This window comes from Cornus florida, unplaced genomic scaffold, assembly GCF_030987335.1.
Source record: "Cornus florida cultivar Cherokee Brave unplaced genomic scaffold, ASM3098733v1 CherokeeBrave_3.0.0_Hap2_Chr10, whole genome shotgun sequence".
Classification (NCBI taxonomy): Eukaryota; Viridiplantae; Streptophyta; class Magnoliopsida; order Cornales; family Cornaceae; genus Cornus; species Cornus florida.
In genome coordinates, this window is record NW_026775580.1 from 94,228,231 (window position 1) to 94,247,141 (window position 18,911).

The 18,911-nt window shown below is 33.4% G+C and overlaps 1 protein-coding gene across 2 annotated transcripts; it reads right to left on the reverse strand.

Moving 5' to 3' along the window:
• Positions 1-74: 74 nt before the first annotated feature.
• LOC132275988 (uncharacterized) lies at positions 75-17,355 on the reverse strand. 2 transcript variants are annotated; one of them, XM_059777228.1, is made up of 19 exons: positions 17,201-17,355; positions 15,844-16,169; positions 15,176-15,364; positions 15,001-15,084; positions 14,348-14,407; positions 13,139-13,183; positions 11,821-12,020; positions 10,416-10,898; positions 8,617-8,743; positions 8,297-8,494; positions 8,056-8,145; positions 7,014-7,076; positions 6,655-6,729; positions 6,472-6,522; positions 4,486-4,563; positions 2,866-3,000; positions 1,839-1,946; positions 708-773; positions 75-273 (listed from the first exon to the last, which is right to left on the reverse strand). In XM_059777228.1, the coding sequence occupies exons 2-19, from the start codon at positions 16,150-16,152 to the stop codon at positions 205-207; spliced, it is 2,430 nt and encodes an 809-aa protein (XP_059633211.1). In that variant the 5' UTR covers positions 16,153-16,169; positions 17,201-17,355; the 3' UTR covers positions 75-204. The 2 variants fall into 2 exon arrangements, 1 of the variants encoding a protein (XP_059633211.1); XR_009470817.1 differs by lacking the exons at positions 75-273; positions 708-773 and having other exon boundaries at positions 2,866-3,007.
• Positions 17,356-18,911: the final 1,556 nt, after the last annotated feature.

The window sequence follows — 18,911 nt, forward strand, 5'->3', positions numbered from 1 at the left end:
AATCATGGTGTTCAATAGGGCTATAAAACATGTCCATTTGATTATTATGTTCACTGTGAGAGGAACAGTGAGGATAAAAAAACAGAAGACTACTATTTATTGCGCACACAAAAAAAAATATATTATTACACTGAAAAATTATAAATTACAGAACTTGCATTCTATTAAAATTATACATTTCCAGGCCAACCTTGTATGGCAGCATTATTCCTTCTGGAAGAAAGAGAGTACAAGATCTGTATGTACAGAGAACAATTGTGTGTCCACGAAAAGCTGTATCACAGAATACAAGGAAAAAGTAACACATCAAAAAAAATTCGAACTTTTACTACTCCAGAAAGGTACAATTTAAATAGCAATAAGAGCAAGACAGGCAGTCATTTGGGCCACTACTAGAAATCAAATGCATAGTGATGCAAAACAATGGTATGATTGACTAGAGCCTCATCTCTCAAAAACTTGAGTCATAATATTTACGGAAGAAAAACCAAATGGTCCATGATAACCCAGAAACAAGTTAGTTACTAAAAAGCAAACCACTGAGCATGATAACAACAATATAAAAGAAAATTGTTGATAGATCTTGCCAAATCATCATAAATGGCAGTGTATATCAACCTGTGGAAAGGCTACATTATATTATTGTTATTAAATGACCTTTAATTGTATTAAGCAAATACATTACAGTGGAAGCACAAGGAACACACCTTTATGAAAGGTCGATCTCGCTTGGCAAATGACTCAATGAAACTCTCCTTCAAAAGCAATGATACCTAAAGTTCATAGATAAGAATATGTTATCTTATAGCGAAACAATATACTGATGGCAATTCCAAAATATGAGCAGTGCTCATATACAACATATTGGACGAGAACATTTATTTATGCATTTATAATCACATGCTTGCCAGCATGACTACAAGCATCAAACCATGCAAATTCCTTTGCAAACATTTACTTATGCATTTATAATCACATGCTTGCCAGCACGACTGCAAACATCAAACCACACAAATTCCTTTGCAAGAGGGGTGATTAAAAAAAACTACTTCAACTAGATTAAAAAGAACTTTAAGTGAATGATACCTGAAAAATCACAATCAGATAATTGCCTCAATGCTTCACATACTTTACAATTAATCAGGTGTGCTAAATATGTTATGTAAGAATAATACTTCCATAGGTATTTCACTGAGAGATACACTTGATTTTGAACAACTAGTGGAGCAAAAAAAAATTAACATCAGAGCTTTTCCAGTGTAAGCAGTTAGGGGGATTCTATGCAGAAGGCCAAGGAACTTGATTACTTTTCCATATAGATAATAGCAATCGTAAACCTATAAAATGAACTGCACATGTTTTCTATCAACTTTGCTTACCACAAATAAAATGCTTCTTAACACACTTTCATATATTCTTATTGCTTGTGGACACATCTCTGATTTTAATCAAGTTATCCTATAGTTTAAGATGAAATTGTTAACCGATATCTAAAACAGAAAAATCCAGTTCAAAGAGCATTATTATTGTTAAAATAGTCATATTAGGGCACACTTGAAATTAGTTTACCCACGGGGTATTTTAGTCTTTTAATGGTTTCTTTATTATGGTAATGTTTCTTGCTGAAAAAGTTTTGAAGATTTTCATGTTTCCCACATTTTTACTGAGGTAATCATTCCCTTCAGAAATTTAGAGCACTAAATCAGAAAGAATAAAAAATCCATCCTGTTCCAGTCAAATAGATTTTTTTTTACTCAAGATACCTCCTTTTTTTTTTTTTTTTTTTTTTTTTTGATAAGTAGTTTTACTCAAGATACCATATGAGACAAAACACAGACCTTATCATCATTGGACTGAACATTTGTAATTGTGTGAGAACGTAGATTAGAGCAAAGAGAATCCAAGTAAGATCTCAACACTGCAAGGAAACCCTTGGCAGCTTCAACCTGCAAATAATAAGAATACCCATGAAACAACCATTTGAAAGCAACAAAAAATACAGTCACACATTGAGGAAGTCCAGTTTTAATCTAGCCTCCTGGACCGAGGGGACCTCATTAATAGGTTATAATTATTAAGAAAGTAGGAATGACACTAAACAGAAATGCGCCTCTTTGACAGAGGATCCAAAGTTTTTTCAAGAAAAGGTCGCTTCCCTCAACATCATGGAATCATTACTTGATGAATACCACAATTATGATGCATTAAATAAAAATATAGAAACATAAAGCATATAGACGCAAAAAAAGGGGTATGTAAAACTGAGAATTAAAGAGTCAATTATGTCCCTAGGCTTTACAATTGTTTCCAAAGCGTAAAAAGAGAGAGAGCCAACTGCCTACAACACAAAGGCTGGTAAAATGAAATATAAACTCCAGACCCCAAATATCAAAATTGATGGAGAAGAAAAGTTAACAATGACATAGCTTATATATGATTTAGTTATCCAGTAGGAAAGCAGCTTGCACTTAACCTGAAACAAATGAACTATGCAGTTTTTTTTGTCTCAGTGTGATCTTTTTGCTGTAAGGTGGATCAATGCAATGCAAAAGTGCATTTATTGAATTTTATATCACATTTTGTGTAATAAGTTTTCCAAATTAACATTTTCTTCTTCTCATGTGTATTCTTTTTTATTTATGATGCTAAAATTTCAATTACTATTGTTGAATTTTTGCCATATTCTACCAAAAAATGAAATAGTAATACTATTTTAGCATTCGAATAAAAAATAATAAATTAAATAAATAAAAACTTCGTTTGAAACTACGGCCTCAAACCAATTATCACAATACTTAAAAATTATAGGATTGAGTGTTGAGAAAAAAAAAATTAGGATGAAAGGCTTCTAGTACTAGAACATACCTGCACATCTGTACATTCATACACTGGCCTTTTTCTCCCCAAGTAACCTTCTCCCACTAGTTTTGCATGGTAAGGACTCAAGGATGAAAATAACTCCTTATGTTGTGGTAGTTGCGGTATTGATGGTGACCTCACCTATTGCCTCATGCAACGAGAATATATATCAGATAACTTAGCTTGAAAGAGTAAACTAGATGATCTCATATGTAACAAATAGGAACCAGACAAACAAAATGAAAGAAGCAAAAGCATATAGGCACTTCATCAAAGTGTTAAAGTTGATTCGGAGAAAGTAAAAGAAAAGGAAGTGGGGGTTTAGCTATTAAAGTTGATTCAGGAAAAGCTTATGGCAAGATAAACTGGCACTTTCTGTGCTATGAAGGTGAGCAAGTAATCCTTTATCTCATTATTTGTTCGTCATGTCTGAAGAAATAGTCAACAAATGATCTATACGATAGAAAACAATTAACAAAGGCAGAATTGTCTTCTGATTTCTCAATTGCGATGACCGGGACTCAATTGCGACCCCTTACAATCAAGTTTTAGTTTGCGTCAAGTCTTATTTTATATTTCTTTAACTAGGTTTTATTTATGTTTTCTTATGTTTCGGAATTAATGGTATTTGCTGGCATGGGATGTGTTAACGGTCCATAAGCATATTTTGGATCAATTTACTTTAAAATGGAATTTGGTTGGTTTATATAGGTTTTACGAAGTTCTTAATTAAATTCTTATTTTTAAGAGGATAAAAATAAAAACCACAAAAACTCTATATACCCATGTAATCTTTTAACTTCAATGGAGATCAGTTCGAGAATTTCTGAAACTTTAGAAGATATCTTGAAACAGGATGATGATCATTTTTAACACTAGGTGTGATGTTTAAGGAATCTACAAGTGGCTTCTACTTTCTTCTTTTACTTTACTTTAAATTTTCTAGACTTCTATATTTGTGATTACACCTTTTTAATCCCAGAATCCTATTTTAATAAGCCTAATCATTTTCTTCACCAAATATTCAACCCTATTTACCTCAAACCCAAGAAGAGCAAAAGTTATTGTTAACAGCATAGGAGTCGTCCCAGAACAACCCATAACCCTTCTTGTCCATTACTAAAACTCTAGTCAATCAAATCCTAACTGACCCTAACCCTACCCATTATCATTTTTCCTACAATCTAACATCCAAAAATCATAAATAACTGCTCTACAGAATTTTCAGTAAAATTATTCTGAATTTTCAGCAACCAAACACATCAAAAAACATAGCCAATTCAAACCCCTTGCCATCCATAAAGCCTAAAAGAAATTTGCACTGCTTATACATAAATTTAATAGCTTTTCATAGCCTAGGCCACTATAAAATCAACTGTGGGAACCTTTATTCTTCATTTTGTAGTACTGCCAAAATCATTGGAGTATCATCCTACATCAATTTGGGTCCAAGCCAGAAATAGAAATGCTTTGGTACTTTCTTAATATAGGTGAGTGATAATTTTGTTACAAATTGTATTACAAAAGATTTAGTATGATATCTTTCCCGTAAATGCATTGTTAAACAATCATGATTAAAAGAATGTGTTCCTACAATGAGACAATTCAACTACTATGAGAACCCACCTGGTTCTTGTTTTCATCAACCAGAATGACATTCGTTAACTTTGACTGGAGTTCAATTGTTTTGTTCTTCACACCAACCTATTTAGTAGGGAAAAAAAAAAAAAAAGGGTCAAAATAATCCTTGATAGTAGATAAATTGCAAATAACTAAAAAAGGTACAACCATAGAACATGATTACAGAAATGACTAATCCCAGAAACCTAAAAGGCAAAAAACATCCATAACGCATGTACTTTTCATATTCCAGATAAAACAAAAGTTAAGCTCAAAGATGCATATCCAATGCTACATGATGGAATCAACTGAAGCATCATCATTAATAAAGTAAATGCAACATGTATTTTTACATATTTTTGTACACACACACAGACAACTAATACCAGCATTTATAACATCCCACATTGTCATGTATCTGCTTTGTTATCAAGCATTCTCAACTAAAGTAGGATTATTGATAAGAAAAGAAAAGCTAAGGAGTCGTTTGGTAACGTTTATGTTTACGTGTTTCTCATTTTCTATTTCTATATATTTCTGTTTCTAAGTATTTTTCCTAAAATGAGAATCAGTGTTTGGTAACATTCATTTGTTATTTGAATTTTCTAAATAGGAAACACTAAACATATTTGGTAATGTATTTGTTTATGTTTCTTGTTTCTTGATTGTCCTTAACAAGGCTTCCTTCAAAATTCTGTGTTGATGGCATCCCTCAAAATTCTGTGTTGATTGATTCAACATCATTTACTGGTAACAATCCCTTAAAACTGTCCCATGCACAAGCCATTTCATCTCAATAGGATATTATGCATGTGTTTATGTATAAACTCAATGGCAGTTTTTAGATGAGAATATCATGCATCAAACACTCAGAATAAAATTTACACAGAGAGAGCAAAAAAGGGATAAATAAAGACGAAAAGATGTTTGCTAGATATATGTGTGTGTGTGTGTGTGTGTGTGTATTTAATGAATCAAGTGTTTATCTTTCAGCTTTTGATTTGGCCCAATTTCTAGGGTCAATCACAATGAAAAACAGAAAATCAAATACAGTGATAGAGAGAACTTGCAATTGAGCGTGAGAAAGAGAGAGAGAGACAAACTCAATTGGTCGTGCTTGAAAAAAAAATTGTGTACAAGGAGGAGGAGGGAGAAGAGAGAGAGAGAACTTGATAGTTGTCATCGTGATCGTGAGTGATGAAGACTGAGATTAGATGAGGGCTCGAAGAGAACGTGAGTGATGAAGAAGAGACAGTTCAGTTTGGGATCTCTGCTGCTACTAATATGCAAATAAGTTGGAAATAAGTTGGAATATGAATCCGTTTTTTGGTTAGAAACAAGTGGAAACAACTTTTTTTTGTTCTTAAAAATTGGGCTTTTGAGAAACATGTTTCCAAATTTTAAAAATAGAAATAAGGTTACCAAACATGTTTATTCTACCTATTTCTGTTTTTTGGCCTTTTGGAAACAAGAAATAGGAAATAAAAACATTACCAAACGACCCCAAAATCTTATTGCAAGAAGAGAGCAATATATTACGCGAACTAAAGTATGTGCGTCAGGTGTAAGTATGTGTCCGAGCATAAGATGTGTCAAATCCCCAAATAGAATTACATAGGGACACTGTTAAAGATTCATATTATTTAATATTTACAGTCTCTTGCTATAGTAAATAACATTTTATGTAACAAGGTGTTCAAAATAGGCATTGAACTATTTATGGAAAAAAAAAAACAGGCATTTAACTCATTTTGAAGCAAATTGTTGGATATGATTTTTAAAGGAAAATGTCGACCAAATGTGCTGGATTCATATCCCACACCCTTGTCCAAATGTCATATGTCCAACAGTTGTATTTCACATACTGTTGAAGAGCATGTAAGATAAGAACAAACGAGTAATTGAAAGTTGAAACATCAAAATTTGCATATGCATTTTCCTGTAATGCTCCCACCTAAAATTCATGCTTTCAGATACTATTGCAGAACTTACTATGTATGGGACAGGTGCATCCAAGAATTCCAGAATGTCATTTGGCAAAACCTGGAAGGTCATGTATAGTCAAATCAAAATCATGACCCAAAAGGACAGTCTTAACAGTGATAAAACTGCCCACAAAGCAACTGTTTTCTGAAAGTAGAATGAAAATTCTTACAGAAAAGAAAGGAACAGTACCGGCACTAATAAGCTCTGCCACTGATAGGGCCGAATTAGAGGAATTATTGATAAGACTGATGCAGACAATATTCCCTGTATATGAAACAAATTAAAATCCAAAAAGAAATTAAATAAAATCCTAAGGTTTAGGTGCCTTCTGTTTAGTATTATTTCTTTCAAGGGACACCAGGCGTCAGATCAATAGTAGCCCCCAGGTGCTACTAAGCCAAGATAGTAGTTAATGGGTACCTACAACTTTTGGGACAGAGGGACCAACCATTCTTGGGTATTTGCCAATATTAGAATTAAACTTAAGGTGCAGAGATAATTCATCTGCACAAAACCATGATCAATGTGATGTGAGTGGTTATACATACCAAATTTGAACAAACAACCACAATTTGCTTTTCAAGCAGAGCCCCAGCTAACAATGTTAACACCTGTAAGCACAAGGAGAATCAACAACTCAGAACCTTATTCACCCTTCGTGTAAACACTGTAGACAATCAATATAGGGTAATGCAGATTGAAGTTACTAAAGTTTCAATAAATGGGACTCAACAAAACAAGCACAATTATCTTTCGATACAAGGTAAAGCAGAACTCTCACTGAATCCAACTGACAAGGTCACGTCACCTTTCAGCTTCTTTTGTCAGCACAGTAGATAACAAAGGAGATCCGGTGACTTTGAAGTAGTTTATGTGTCCATGTTGAAGGCAGTACAAAAACAAGAGGGAGGGCAAGAGATTGTGGTTTTCTCTTTCCAAAAGTAGAAAACAAGAAGGAAAATTTCTCTACCAAGGGTCGTAACCTAGTAGTACTTCCTCACCTTCTGAAGTAGAAGGTCAAGGGTTCAAGTCCCTATAGGGACAAAGTGGACGTGTGAGTTTCCTGAAAAAAAAGGGTTCCACTATAAGTTGCCAGAATATGTAGTGACCACGATAAGGGAAAGGGGGATCTGGCAGAACTATGACGGAGAGAACCTAATCCAAATAAGATCATGTTGAGGGTGAAGAAAATTTCTATCACTGTAAAATTACTGAAACAGAACATTCAAAGTACAACAAGTAGGTTTCAACATCTGATGATCAAACTCAACCTTTCACTCACTAGATATAGTTAAATGTTGTAGCAATAACTACTAACATCCCCTCAGTCCCCCTCTTTCAATAATTAAGCCCCAAAAATCCATAGTTACAGATGAAACTTTCAAATGCCAGCATCACTACATCAAAAGTTCTGCTTTTTTATGAATAGCGATGAAAAAGATATAGGTACCTATTTCTGGCAAGTGGATCACATACTGACAAAAATCTAGGGAATGGTAAACAGTAATACAACAAAACTTTCCCCTGAATATACTTGGGAAAAATGGTTTCCTCTCAGAAGAAATGCCTCTGCATAGCGCAAAAACTTACATTCTCAAGTCGCAAGGAGCCACATAAGCAAGAAATCGCCCATACAGATAAAGCAGTTGCCTCTTCCTCCACCATGAGCATACTGTGTACCTATAAAAATCAGTAGTGTAAGATACAGAAGACAGACATTGTCTGAAAGAAAAAAACCAACTATAAAGACACGATAATAGGATAAATTAATAATTTAAAAAAAAAAAAAGTGGGAAGGGGGAGGGATTAGTTTAGCTATCATTAGATGCACCTCTGCTAATTCCAAACTCGTACTGCATGATTCCAAAGCAATTGTCGAGCCAGCAATACGTAGAACTGTTTCATGAGGTCTATGAAATTCCAGAGGCTGCAGGTGCTCCAAAGGATGGAACGTAATTGTTGAACCCCTTGTGGGGTAACATAACTGGTAATACTCGCATATAATTCGCAATGGTCCATGGTTGTTTGCCTGCAAATGTTGATAAAACAAACAGTAAATGAAAATTGGCTAGAGAAAACTCCAGAAGCACAAGAATGATGTGGCAGAGAGCTTGATATATTTATGGGAACATCAGAAACAAATATTCGAACCTTAGCCCATTCAAAAATCTCACTGTGGTCACTGTAATATTCCTGGCCGGAGGAGGATGCCTCTTCAATCTCTGCTTCATCAATGTCACTCCTAAAATTTCTGTCTTCACTCGGAGAGCCCTGGAAACTGCATCGGACAATTATATGGCATATTAAAAGCAGTTCACGATAAACTATGTCAGCTCCACCAAAAATAGTATCAAATTTAGGTCTAACAGTTCAAAGAATCCTCAGCTAGGATTTATCTCAGAAAATAAAGGGAAACTAATTTAGTCAAGACGCCTAACCTGTGATTAAGTCAGTGGACCCACCGTGCGAGGAGTGTCACAGGCAATACAAAGGCAACAATATCAAGCTTCTTTACCATTGCAGAAGTTTACAGATTCAACATTATTGACACATGTTTATGCATGAAGAAAATAGGAGGCAAACGTTAATTCTGATATTGTGGTTTTCTTGCACCATATCTCCAAGACTCCAGCCCATATTAAAAGGAAAGACACAAGGAACAAAAGGTGCAACTTAATTTTAATACATACACACACAAATTGCTATATTAAAGGTGAAAGCACATTCTTTGTACCTTTACCTTACACCAAAAGGAAAATGTATATTGTGATTGGTTCACTATCGACTACCAAATTTGTATAGTAGTACTTTTTACATAATTTAAATTAGAGTGACGGTAGGGATCCCCCAAGTGTGCTAGCTAGGAAGAGTGATATGATCACATTGAGAGTAATGCCATGGGAAGGGGTAGACCAAAATTAAGATGGGTAGAGTCAGTAAGGAAAGATATGATAACATGTAATTTGACTAAAGCTATGGCCGATAAAGCGGAATTGAAAATTAGGATTTATGCTGACCCCAAGTAGTTGTGAAAAAGCTTTCATCATCCTTGCCTTTATCCCATATGAACAGGGTCGGCCACATGAATACTGTTTTTCCATTATTTTCTATTATAATCCATGTATCCTATTATATTTACTTTTTTAAGACTGGCTAATTATTTCATCCCAAGTGAGTTTTGGTCGGCCTCTTTGTCTCTTACATTTTATACAAATAAATCTGCCTTTTTTTTCAGGTGCATCCATGGGTCCCTGTTGTAAATGACCATACCATCTAAGTCTACTTTCTCTTATTTTATCACTCTAATAGGTGCCACTCCTACTTTTTCCTTCACATGTTGATTATTAATCCCATCTTTTCTAATCACTCCTACTATCCATCTTAACATTCTCATTTTAGCAACATGAATACATTGTTCTTGTTTCTATTTAGTGCCCAACATTCCACTCTGTACAAAATAGTTGATCCACTAACCAACCTACAGAATTTTCCTTTTAACTTATTTGATATTTTTCTGTCACATAAAACCCAACTTGTCTCCATTTTTTGTCCACCCTGCTCCAACCCTATTTATTACATCGTCGTCTACCTCTCTATCATGTTGTAGCATGGACCGTCAATATCAAAAATCACTATTTTTAGTGACCTTTTGGTCTTGAAGTAGTTGAGATAAAACTTTGTTTGGTTGAAATGAGTTTAGGGGTCCCCTGTGGATTGACGTCTTTCTCTTTTTCTTTTTCTTTTTCCTTTTTTTCTGTTTCGGATAGAAGAAACTCAGAAAGCATAGACTCCAGATGTAATACTGCATTGTATTACAAAATTCGCTCACCAGTTAAGAGTTTATTTGAACTTGAAATGAATCATGAGGATGCTTAACCAATACGCAATATTACTTACTCCAGTAAACATATGAACTGATTCAATGACAGTGAAAACTGACAAGGATGTACCTGGAGGAAGATTCAGAACTTTCATATTGTTGATATCGCAGAAGTGGCAAAACAGCATTTGGTAATCGTCTTTCCACTGGTTGCTTGTTCATTACAGATTCATCAGCATAATTATCACAAGCTTCAGGGAACTGTGCTGCAACTCCACATTTTCTTCTAGATGAAAGCTTTTCTTTTGCAGAATCAACTAGAACAACAGCATCATCATCATTGATGCCTTTCTTCAAAAAGTGAAAGCCCACCTCAAGTATTTGATGCTCAAGGTGACACACATTATCGGTGACTCTTCCAGGGGTGGAAACACTTTTGTTTAACTGGGAATTTTCTTCTGTTCCATTCAGCATGCCCAGTTCCCTTTGTTCCAGTGAAAGTCCAACAAAATTTTCTTCTAAAATTTCTTCCTCGCAATACTCATTAGGTTGTTCCAAATCTAATTTAGCAATACCTTTTGTTAACAGTTCCAACCTTTCTTCAGTGAAGATGCTAGAGAGGCAAAAGAAAAAGGGATTTTTTATAAGCGACAACAAGAACAGAAAATTGAACCTTTTTTTTGGTAAGTAAGATTTTATTGCAAAAAGAGGGGAACCCCTAGAAGGAAAGCAGCTCAACAAAAAAAAGAACCGGAAAAACAATCTGTTAACAACTGCAAGCAGACAGCTAAACAAAAAACAGCACACTATAAACCTCTCTGGAGAAATATAATATAAGGGAGGTTCTAAGCAGCCTTAATGTGTTTATTTAAATCAGTCAAGGGAATTCTCTGCAAGGGAAAAAGCTTCAATCGGATGGGTTTCTGAATTCAAGTAGGTGAACTTATCTTTTACATTAAACAATAATATGCTTTTAACAATTATCAACATGTTCTCAAACAATACAAGTGAAAAAAAATTAAAAGTGAAAATTTCGAGAACCAAAAACCTAGGTATTACATTTTCCAATGAGCAGATGGAGGAAAAAAGCCAGAAAGAATGCTACATTTTCATCTAAGAGTGGTGCTACATACACCGTGAGAATGTGCCAACTTCAAGGGGCTTGAGATACTCGACCGAAGTTGGCACCTTCTCTCGGTTTGTAAATCATTATTCTTCCTTCTCATTATAATGCCTACAAAATTCATTCATTGTTAAAAGGACCAAAAATATACCATTTGCATTACTGAAATTTCAATTAGATGATTTACTAAAATTGCATTACAAAATACTAGTAAAGAAGAAAGAACATGTTCACAATCCGTCATCTGTGAATATAGTTCAATGGAGTCATTTCCATACAAAATCAGCTAAACAACACAAACTCAAAGTTCCTACGTATTATAATTATACAAAAAGCTACTCTTAAAGCAGGCAACAGGACTCCATGCAAAAATTATAGAGAAGATTTCCATTGAAAACCAGCATTAACAAACCTATTCAGTACACCAAAATGCAGTTCGAAAAATGGAAGCCTTGAAAGAATGCAATAACACCGCCGCGTGGTTAATATATGGCGGCTCAAAGTAGAGCGGAAAGATTGTGCATCCGAAATCATGGAAATCAGGCCAGAGGGTTTTTGCACTAGTTCTTCAACTAGCACACAGCAACCGTACAAAGTTGAATCATCAGCAACCTGCAAAAAAGGAAATAGTCTGAGAATGTGTACTTTTGCTATTAATGGAATCAAAACTACTGTCCCGCTGCCTTTCGAGACTCGAGAGGACTTCATTGACTTTCTCTAGGGGATACTCTGCATGCATTTGAGTCCTTATGAACTTGGCCTTGCCAGAAAGCAAGCCCCCACCCTTACCCAGTCTTTCAGAAAACTTAAAAACTACTTGCGCAGAAGGTTGAAGCAAAAATATGTTACTTTCATAAGTTAGAAAAATGGTTGCAATATAGGCTTGAACTAAAACATTAATTTATTGGAAATGACATGCATTAAAATAACAATTGAGCATAATCACAAAGAACTTATAGCCAAATGGGAATATTAACTGTAAATAAACAAAAGTACTTTCTTAAAGAACACTTAATAGAAAATTAAAAATAAAAATAAATAAAAATAAATAAAAAAAAAAAAACAAAGAAGAAGAGAAATCTAACTCAAGTCAGCAGAACACAAAAATTATAGAACATTGACTTGGTCGCCTGGGAGATGGTGGCAGGCTGGCAGCACTTCACAATTGAGCACTGGTTCCACAAGTATAAATTTCGTAAATAGATTGTTAAAGACATGCTAAATCACTATTTTTTAGGTCAAGAAATTCAATTTGAAGAAAATTTCAACAGATATCAAAAATAGAACAAAGTCATTGCATACCAGGTTTCCGATAAGGCAACCTGAAAAGGTTGAAAAAATAATACAATTAAAGTTATGAACCATCCGTATTCAACAGTGCTTCATACTTTTGAGTACTCTGGTCCTAACAATACTCAAGTACATTCAAGCTAGACCACTAAGAGACAATAAAAATATGAAAACAATGAAACATTGCAATCAGGGAATGGTCGCCCCAAACAAGCAAATGGAAAAGATAATGTCCACATTAATAAAGCAATCACAGTTTGGAAGTAAGAAGAAGCCTTTTTCTGTCTCATGAAATACAAAGTTAGCATCTCAAATAGAAATTTCAAGTGAAAATAAAGTCATCTTAAACTCAACTAGAATGCAGAAACAGCACAAATTAAATAAATAAATATATATATATATAAAGCAGAAAGCCTGTGACACAGTATTTCATAGATTACCTGTAACCGGAATACGAACGACAGATCACTTTGTTTAAGGTGATCCTGAAAAAATAGCAGAATGCTTACTGAGATCATTTTCTCACAAGAAACAGATTATATAATTATAAAGTTGTTTCAATTTTGCACATTATATCACCAGTTGCAAAGGCAAATAATGATAATTTTAAATAGAGAAGTATTCTTCGTAAAAAGAAAGGTGTTTTGACAGTCATATGAGTTCCACACAGTGAAGACTTGACCAAGGTTGTTAGGATCGGCTTTCTATGTAGGATCAATGAGGGGTCCATAGGATCGAATCTAGATAGAACTAACTTTCTTAATCAAATATTTTCGATATAGCCACATTAAACACTCTAGCAAAACCAATTAACATTAAAAGATACTAAGACACATGAGAAACACTTAAAATCAATTTCTTGATTTCAACAAAAACATCAGCATAACAATCAAGCAGAATCTCACAGAAATTAAACTAAAGCTTAAACAAATAGAAAAAGGGAACAAAGAAGTAGAGAGAGAAAGTACAATTTAGTTGCCTAATTGTCTGAGCAATTTAGTTGAAAAGTTTACTTTTTGGGTAAATAATAGGAACAAAATAGAGATAGAAAGGACAACAAAAAAAAAATGAAGTCTCTCTTTATTTAGGTGGAAAAATAGAATTCTCTCTGTTCTTGTACTGAAAAAGAAAGATGAAAAGATAAATCAAGAAGAATAAAACAAAAAAGAACAAATTTTTGAAGTTTTGAACCATACCTTTGAAATTCAAAGTTGGATCATCTCTACATTTGACGTTGGGTCTTTGATTTTTGTTTTTTATTTTTAATTTTTTAATGTAATTAGGCTAAGAGTTGAACTTTATATTTAAAATGATTAACTTTATTTGTCCAAAATGAATTCTAGGCCCAAATAAATTGTGAAGAAGAACAAAAATAACACTATTTAGTAGAATCGGTAGGATCGTGCGATCCTATGAGATTCTACTTCCCAGCGATTTTGGATGGATCGGGACGATCCGAATCGGGATTTTAACAACCATGGACTTGACAACTTCACTCTGTTTTATATCAAATCTATGTCGAAATCTAATTAACACCAGAATTACGTAGAAATGAGACAATAAAATTAAAAAATTATAACTAATTAAGAAGGTAAATTAAAGTAAAGAAAATTTCATATAATAATAAAATGTGGGAGACTGCAATGTACCTGCCCAAAAAGTATTTCATTCAAGTCACTCATTGAAGGAGTTCTCTCAACAGCATGAACCTAAAATCATGTATACCGACATTTAAAAGATTGTATCCATGTTAAATGATGGCAAATATGTAGATGAAGAGACAATATAAGCATAGGTAAATATCTCAAATGAGTCAAGTATATGGAAAATATTGTATAAGGGATAAGATAATATAGTAGAGAGAATAAGATAATAAATTGAATATCCAAGCCCATTAATTCATTATAAATTTGGGGTCCAGTGCCCTGATTAAAAAAAGTGATTAAAGTGTAGGTCGCATTCCCTTGTTTATGATTAGATAGTAATATGTGAGGGCCAATAAAATTCATTTGTGAATTGTTTGTGCCCCATCTGATAGACAAATCCCTCCTTTTTTTCTTTTGATATCTCTAGACTAATGATACTAATTTTAACTTTGAAATCAATTAAAATTTGTTTTCTTGAACTACAAACCACAGAAGAGAACAACTAGATATATTATATGTAATTAAAGTTTATGAATCCACAATGTCCATAACCAACCATGGGACACAACTGAAAATAAGCACTTAGAACCTTTTTCAGAATAAAATAATTCATCAATGAATTGAAGAAAATAACTTATTATATATAGACACCCAACCTCCAGGCCTCCAGGGAAGCAAAATGAAAGGAGATCCTTATGTTCAAGTGGTAGCTGCTTGTCAGGTGGGTAAACAAATAAAACCTGAAAATGAAAAACCATTTCTCATAATTAAAACATTCCCTCTGGTCTAAATGCTAGCATGCGCAACAATCTGAATATAAAGAATCAGCACCTGCGGTTCAAGGTTAGGTTCTGTATTCGATTGATGCTGACGACTAAGATCACTTCGAAATTTCCCAGAACCTTCAGACTTTCTTGCGAGGTACTGCTTTTGAAGTGCTTGAATATCACAATTAGGATGAATTCCAACAACTACTATGCTCTCAAATAGCTTTGATGGTTCTTTTAAAGACCTATGATCCTGCATAATAAAATAAAAATAATTTATACGCTTACACAAAGAATAGAAATTTCTTTTTATAATGACATCTCAATTCTATATGAAGGGGAAATGGTATATAAAGTCTCGCATCCAGACATCTCTATATCGATAGATTTCAAAACACCCAGAATATTAAGTATTCGATATCCAGAGCAGCCAGTTAGTGCAAACAATGCCAAAGGCAAAGTCTCTCTCTCTAGTCTCCCTCCCAGCACCCCACGTAGGTGGGAATAGCACTGTAGAATGACCTTTGATGTCAAACTGAGCAGACTCAAACTCAGATTGCACTACTTATCTCAACTTCTGTTTTTCTAAGAGCAATTGCAATTCAAATTAAGCACTAGATTTTGAAATCAAATCACAATGACTTATAAGCAAGACAGAAAAAGTTGCAAAGCAAGATTAACATAAGAAGTTATTTCTAAAGAAATGAGTTAGGAGGACCAAAAGGAGCATACCAGGGATTGCAACTGATAACTTGTCCATTGACGCTTTTGGCTAGTTAGCACTTCTGGGTTGTAGGTTCCACTTTTGACTTCAGAAGGTTGTGAGAAGCCATTTAGTATTCTAGAAACATGGTGCTGAATTTTCTGAAGTTGGCTGTTGCTGCTGTCATCTTTTGATGAAAATACCACTGATGGTCGTGGTGAACGAACAGGGGTAGCAGCTGCAGTTGCAGCAGCAACAGCTCTTGCGACATCCTCTGTAGTCTGTGTGAAGAATAAAGTACCCCAACTAAGGCTAGCTGATTCTTCATTCTTTGCCATGCTTAAAATTTCCTCTCCTGCTAAGATAAGCATAAATGATAAGCCATGCCTGATATAATCAAAATCATAAGGGGACTACCGCTTGCATGACAGTTTAAAATGCTACGGAAATACTAAGTTCCGAGCCATCCTAAAACAACTACACTTGCAACTAGAGGTGGGTATCCAAAATCTTGTTAAATCAACAAGAAATTGAAAATTGTGACATGAGGTAACACCTCAAGCACAAACCTAATGGTTATGCCTCTTAACTGTGAAATGCACTCGAGATGCACATTGCAATCCTTTTCACGTACATTTTTGCACCTAATGTCATATATCAACCAAAAGAAAAATGCCATTTCCGGATTTTTCCCCACACACCACCCCTTCCCCGCCATAATCTCAACACTAAACTAAATTCTTTCTATTTCACTTTTATCTCCGAAATGTCTACTAACATCTTTGATCCAATTAGCTGTCATGAGTAATTTCAACAGTTATTGCAAGCAAGGGGGTTTCCTGATAAAATATGAAGGGATTTATGGTCCTTGATTGAGCTTTTTACTACTGTAGCAGGTACAATGCTTAAAAAGAGACTGAATACAACCCATGTTACTTTGATTGAGCTTCGTTCTACAGTTTCTGAAGTTGAAACATTACATGGATGTTAATATCACAATTATAATTATTTACAGGTAGTTGAATATTCTCACCCGGAATCACAAAATTCGAAACATAAAGAATTCTGAACTAAACAACAGCTAATTAAGTTATAGCACGTTCGAGTTCTTGAAATCGGTCAATTACTTTCCTTTTAGCAAAATTTGCCAGTTACACAAACTTCCAAGGGATAAAGTATCACAAATTTTTTATTTAATTAGGTGCTTCTTGCGTTAAACATCAACAAATTCAACTTTAAAACGTATCTACGAAACCACTGAAAATAATTCCATGTGGAAAACGCAATCGAAAATAGAAACAAATATAAAAATATGCGAACAATAGAAAAAGAGAATCAGAAAAAGTCAAGCGGAACACTGAAGCAAAGTTAATGAAATAATCTCACCTTTTTAGATGATCGATAGATTAAACAGAGGAAGAGTTCTAGAGAGAGAAAGAGAGAGTGTTCAGGCGGCCGTAAAAACGATAGCGCTCTCTCTCTTGTTGCTCCTTCTTGACATGAATAGTAATAAACATCCAGAAAAGAAAGAGAGAGACAGATAGAGAGAGGGGTATATTAATATAAATGGAAAGTTAATTACTCTACTATTTTAGTGTAATTAAATGAAGGATAAAAAAATAAAAAATAAAAAGTAAAATGATAATTACAGTCACCACGGTCGTTTCTTTTCTTTTTGGCTAGCTGTGTGAAATGTGTTGTGTTTGGTAACAAGCATCCAAGGTGTGCAGAGTTCCTTTGCAATTGGGGAGGAAAAAAAAACACAGGGGGGGAAGGAGAAAAAAAATATATATATATATATATATATATATATATATATATATATATATATATTTCCTTCAAACATGCATCTACGTGTTAAAGAAAGTGAAGTGAACTAAAATAAATAAATAAATTTTCAATATCAATTTGGTTAGTATAGAAGAAAAAAAAATAATCTAATCCTTTGAAATTTGAATAGTTTTTTGGCTCTTTTTTTATTAAAAAAATGAAAAGATTTGAAATGAAAGGATACCATAGTTGGTAATTATCTTCTTTATCTTGATTTTTTTAAATAAGTGAATTTTGGTTTGCCCTTACTAGTAACAAAATAAAATAATTCTTTTTACTTATTTGTCTCCACTATTTTTATTTTTTTTTTTAAAAAAATTCTTTTCCTTTCTAGCCTGCTAACCAAACAAACCCGAATAAGATGAGACGATTTATAGAAGAAAAATAAATAATCTAACCCTTTGAAATTTGAATAGGGTTTTGGCTCTCTTTTATAAAAAAAATAAAAATAAAATTGAAAAGATTTGAAATGGAAGAATAGGATAATTGGTAATTATCTCTTTTGTCTCAAATTTTTTAAATAAGTTAATTTTTGTTTTGTCCTTACTAGTAACAAAATAAAATAAATTTTTTTTACTTATTTTTTTACTATCTTTTACTCGTAATAGTTAGTTACTCAATAGTCAATACTGACCGTCACCTTCACATTTTATTTTTTTCCCAACAACCTACCCATTCACTGCACCCAATATTTTTATTTATTTTTTATCTTTTTCAATCCCATGTACGACAAAACTCCTCCCAAGTCTAACATAGCATAAAACAAAACTGCCAACATACATGTTTGAACGCTACAATTTTTTAATAAAAAAGTACTTAAAATTAGATCAATATATAATAGCTTATGACTCAAATAAGATTAGTATCTATTTATTTTTTTATTGCTAGTGATGCTGTATCGTTTATTTGACAATTATGAATTATGATGAATTCTACGAAAATAAGAAAGAGTTATTATTGATGTAGAACCTTTATGATCTTATATATTCTTAAAATGAATTTACATAATAAAAGTTGAATATGCAAAAAATAACAAAAAAAAAAAAAGTCATCAACATGAAAAAGTTGGGAGACTTTTTTTATACGGAACATTGGGTAAGTGTGGTTTTAGTCATGATATCATTTTTGTCTTTTTCCTTTAAATTATCAAAACATGAAATTAAAACTTTTCTTTATTTTATTTTCTAATTAATACTATTTTTTTCCTTTTTATATTTTATAATTACCCGAACCAAGTTTAAGTTCTTATTAAGGCTTCCTGCTCAAG

Coding starts and splice junctions, on each gene's coding strand:
- LOC132275988 (XM_059777228.1), bottom strand. CDS start 16,152: ATGGCAAAGAATGAAGAATCAGCTAGCCTTAGTTGGGGTACTTTATTC. Junction 8,146..8,296: donor CGAGTTTGGAATTAGCAGAG/GTGCATCTAATG, acceptor TGATTTTTATAG/GTACACAGTATGCTCATGGT. Junction 4,564..6,471: donor ATGCACCTGTCCCATACATA/GTAAGTTCTGCA, acceptor CCTACTAAATAG/GTTGGTGTGAAGAACAAAAC.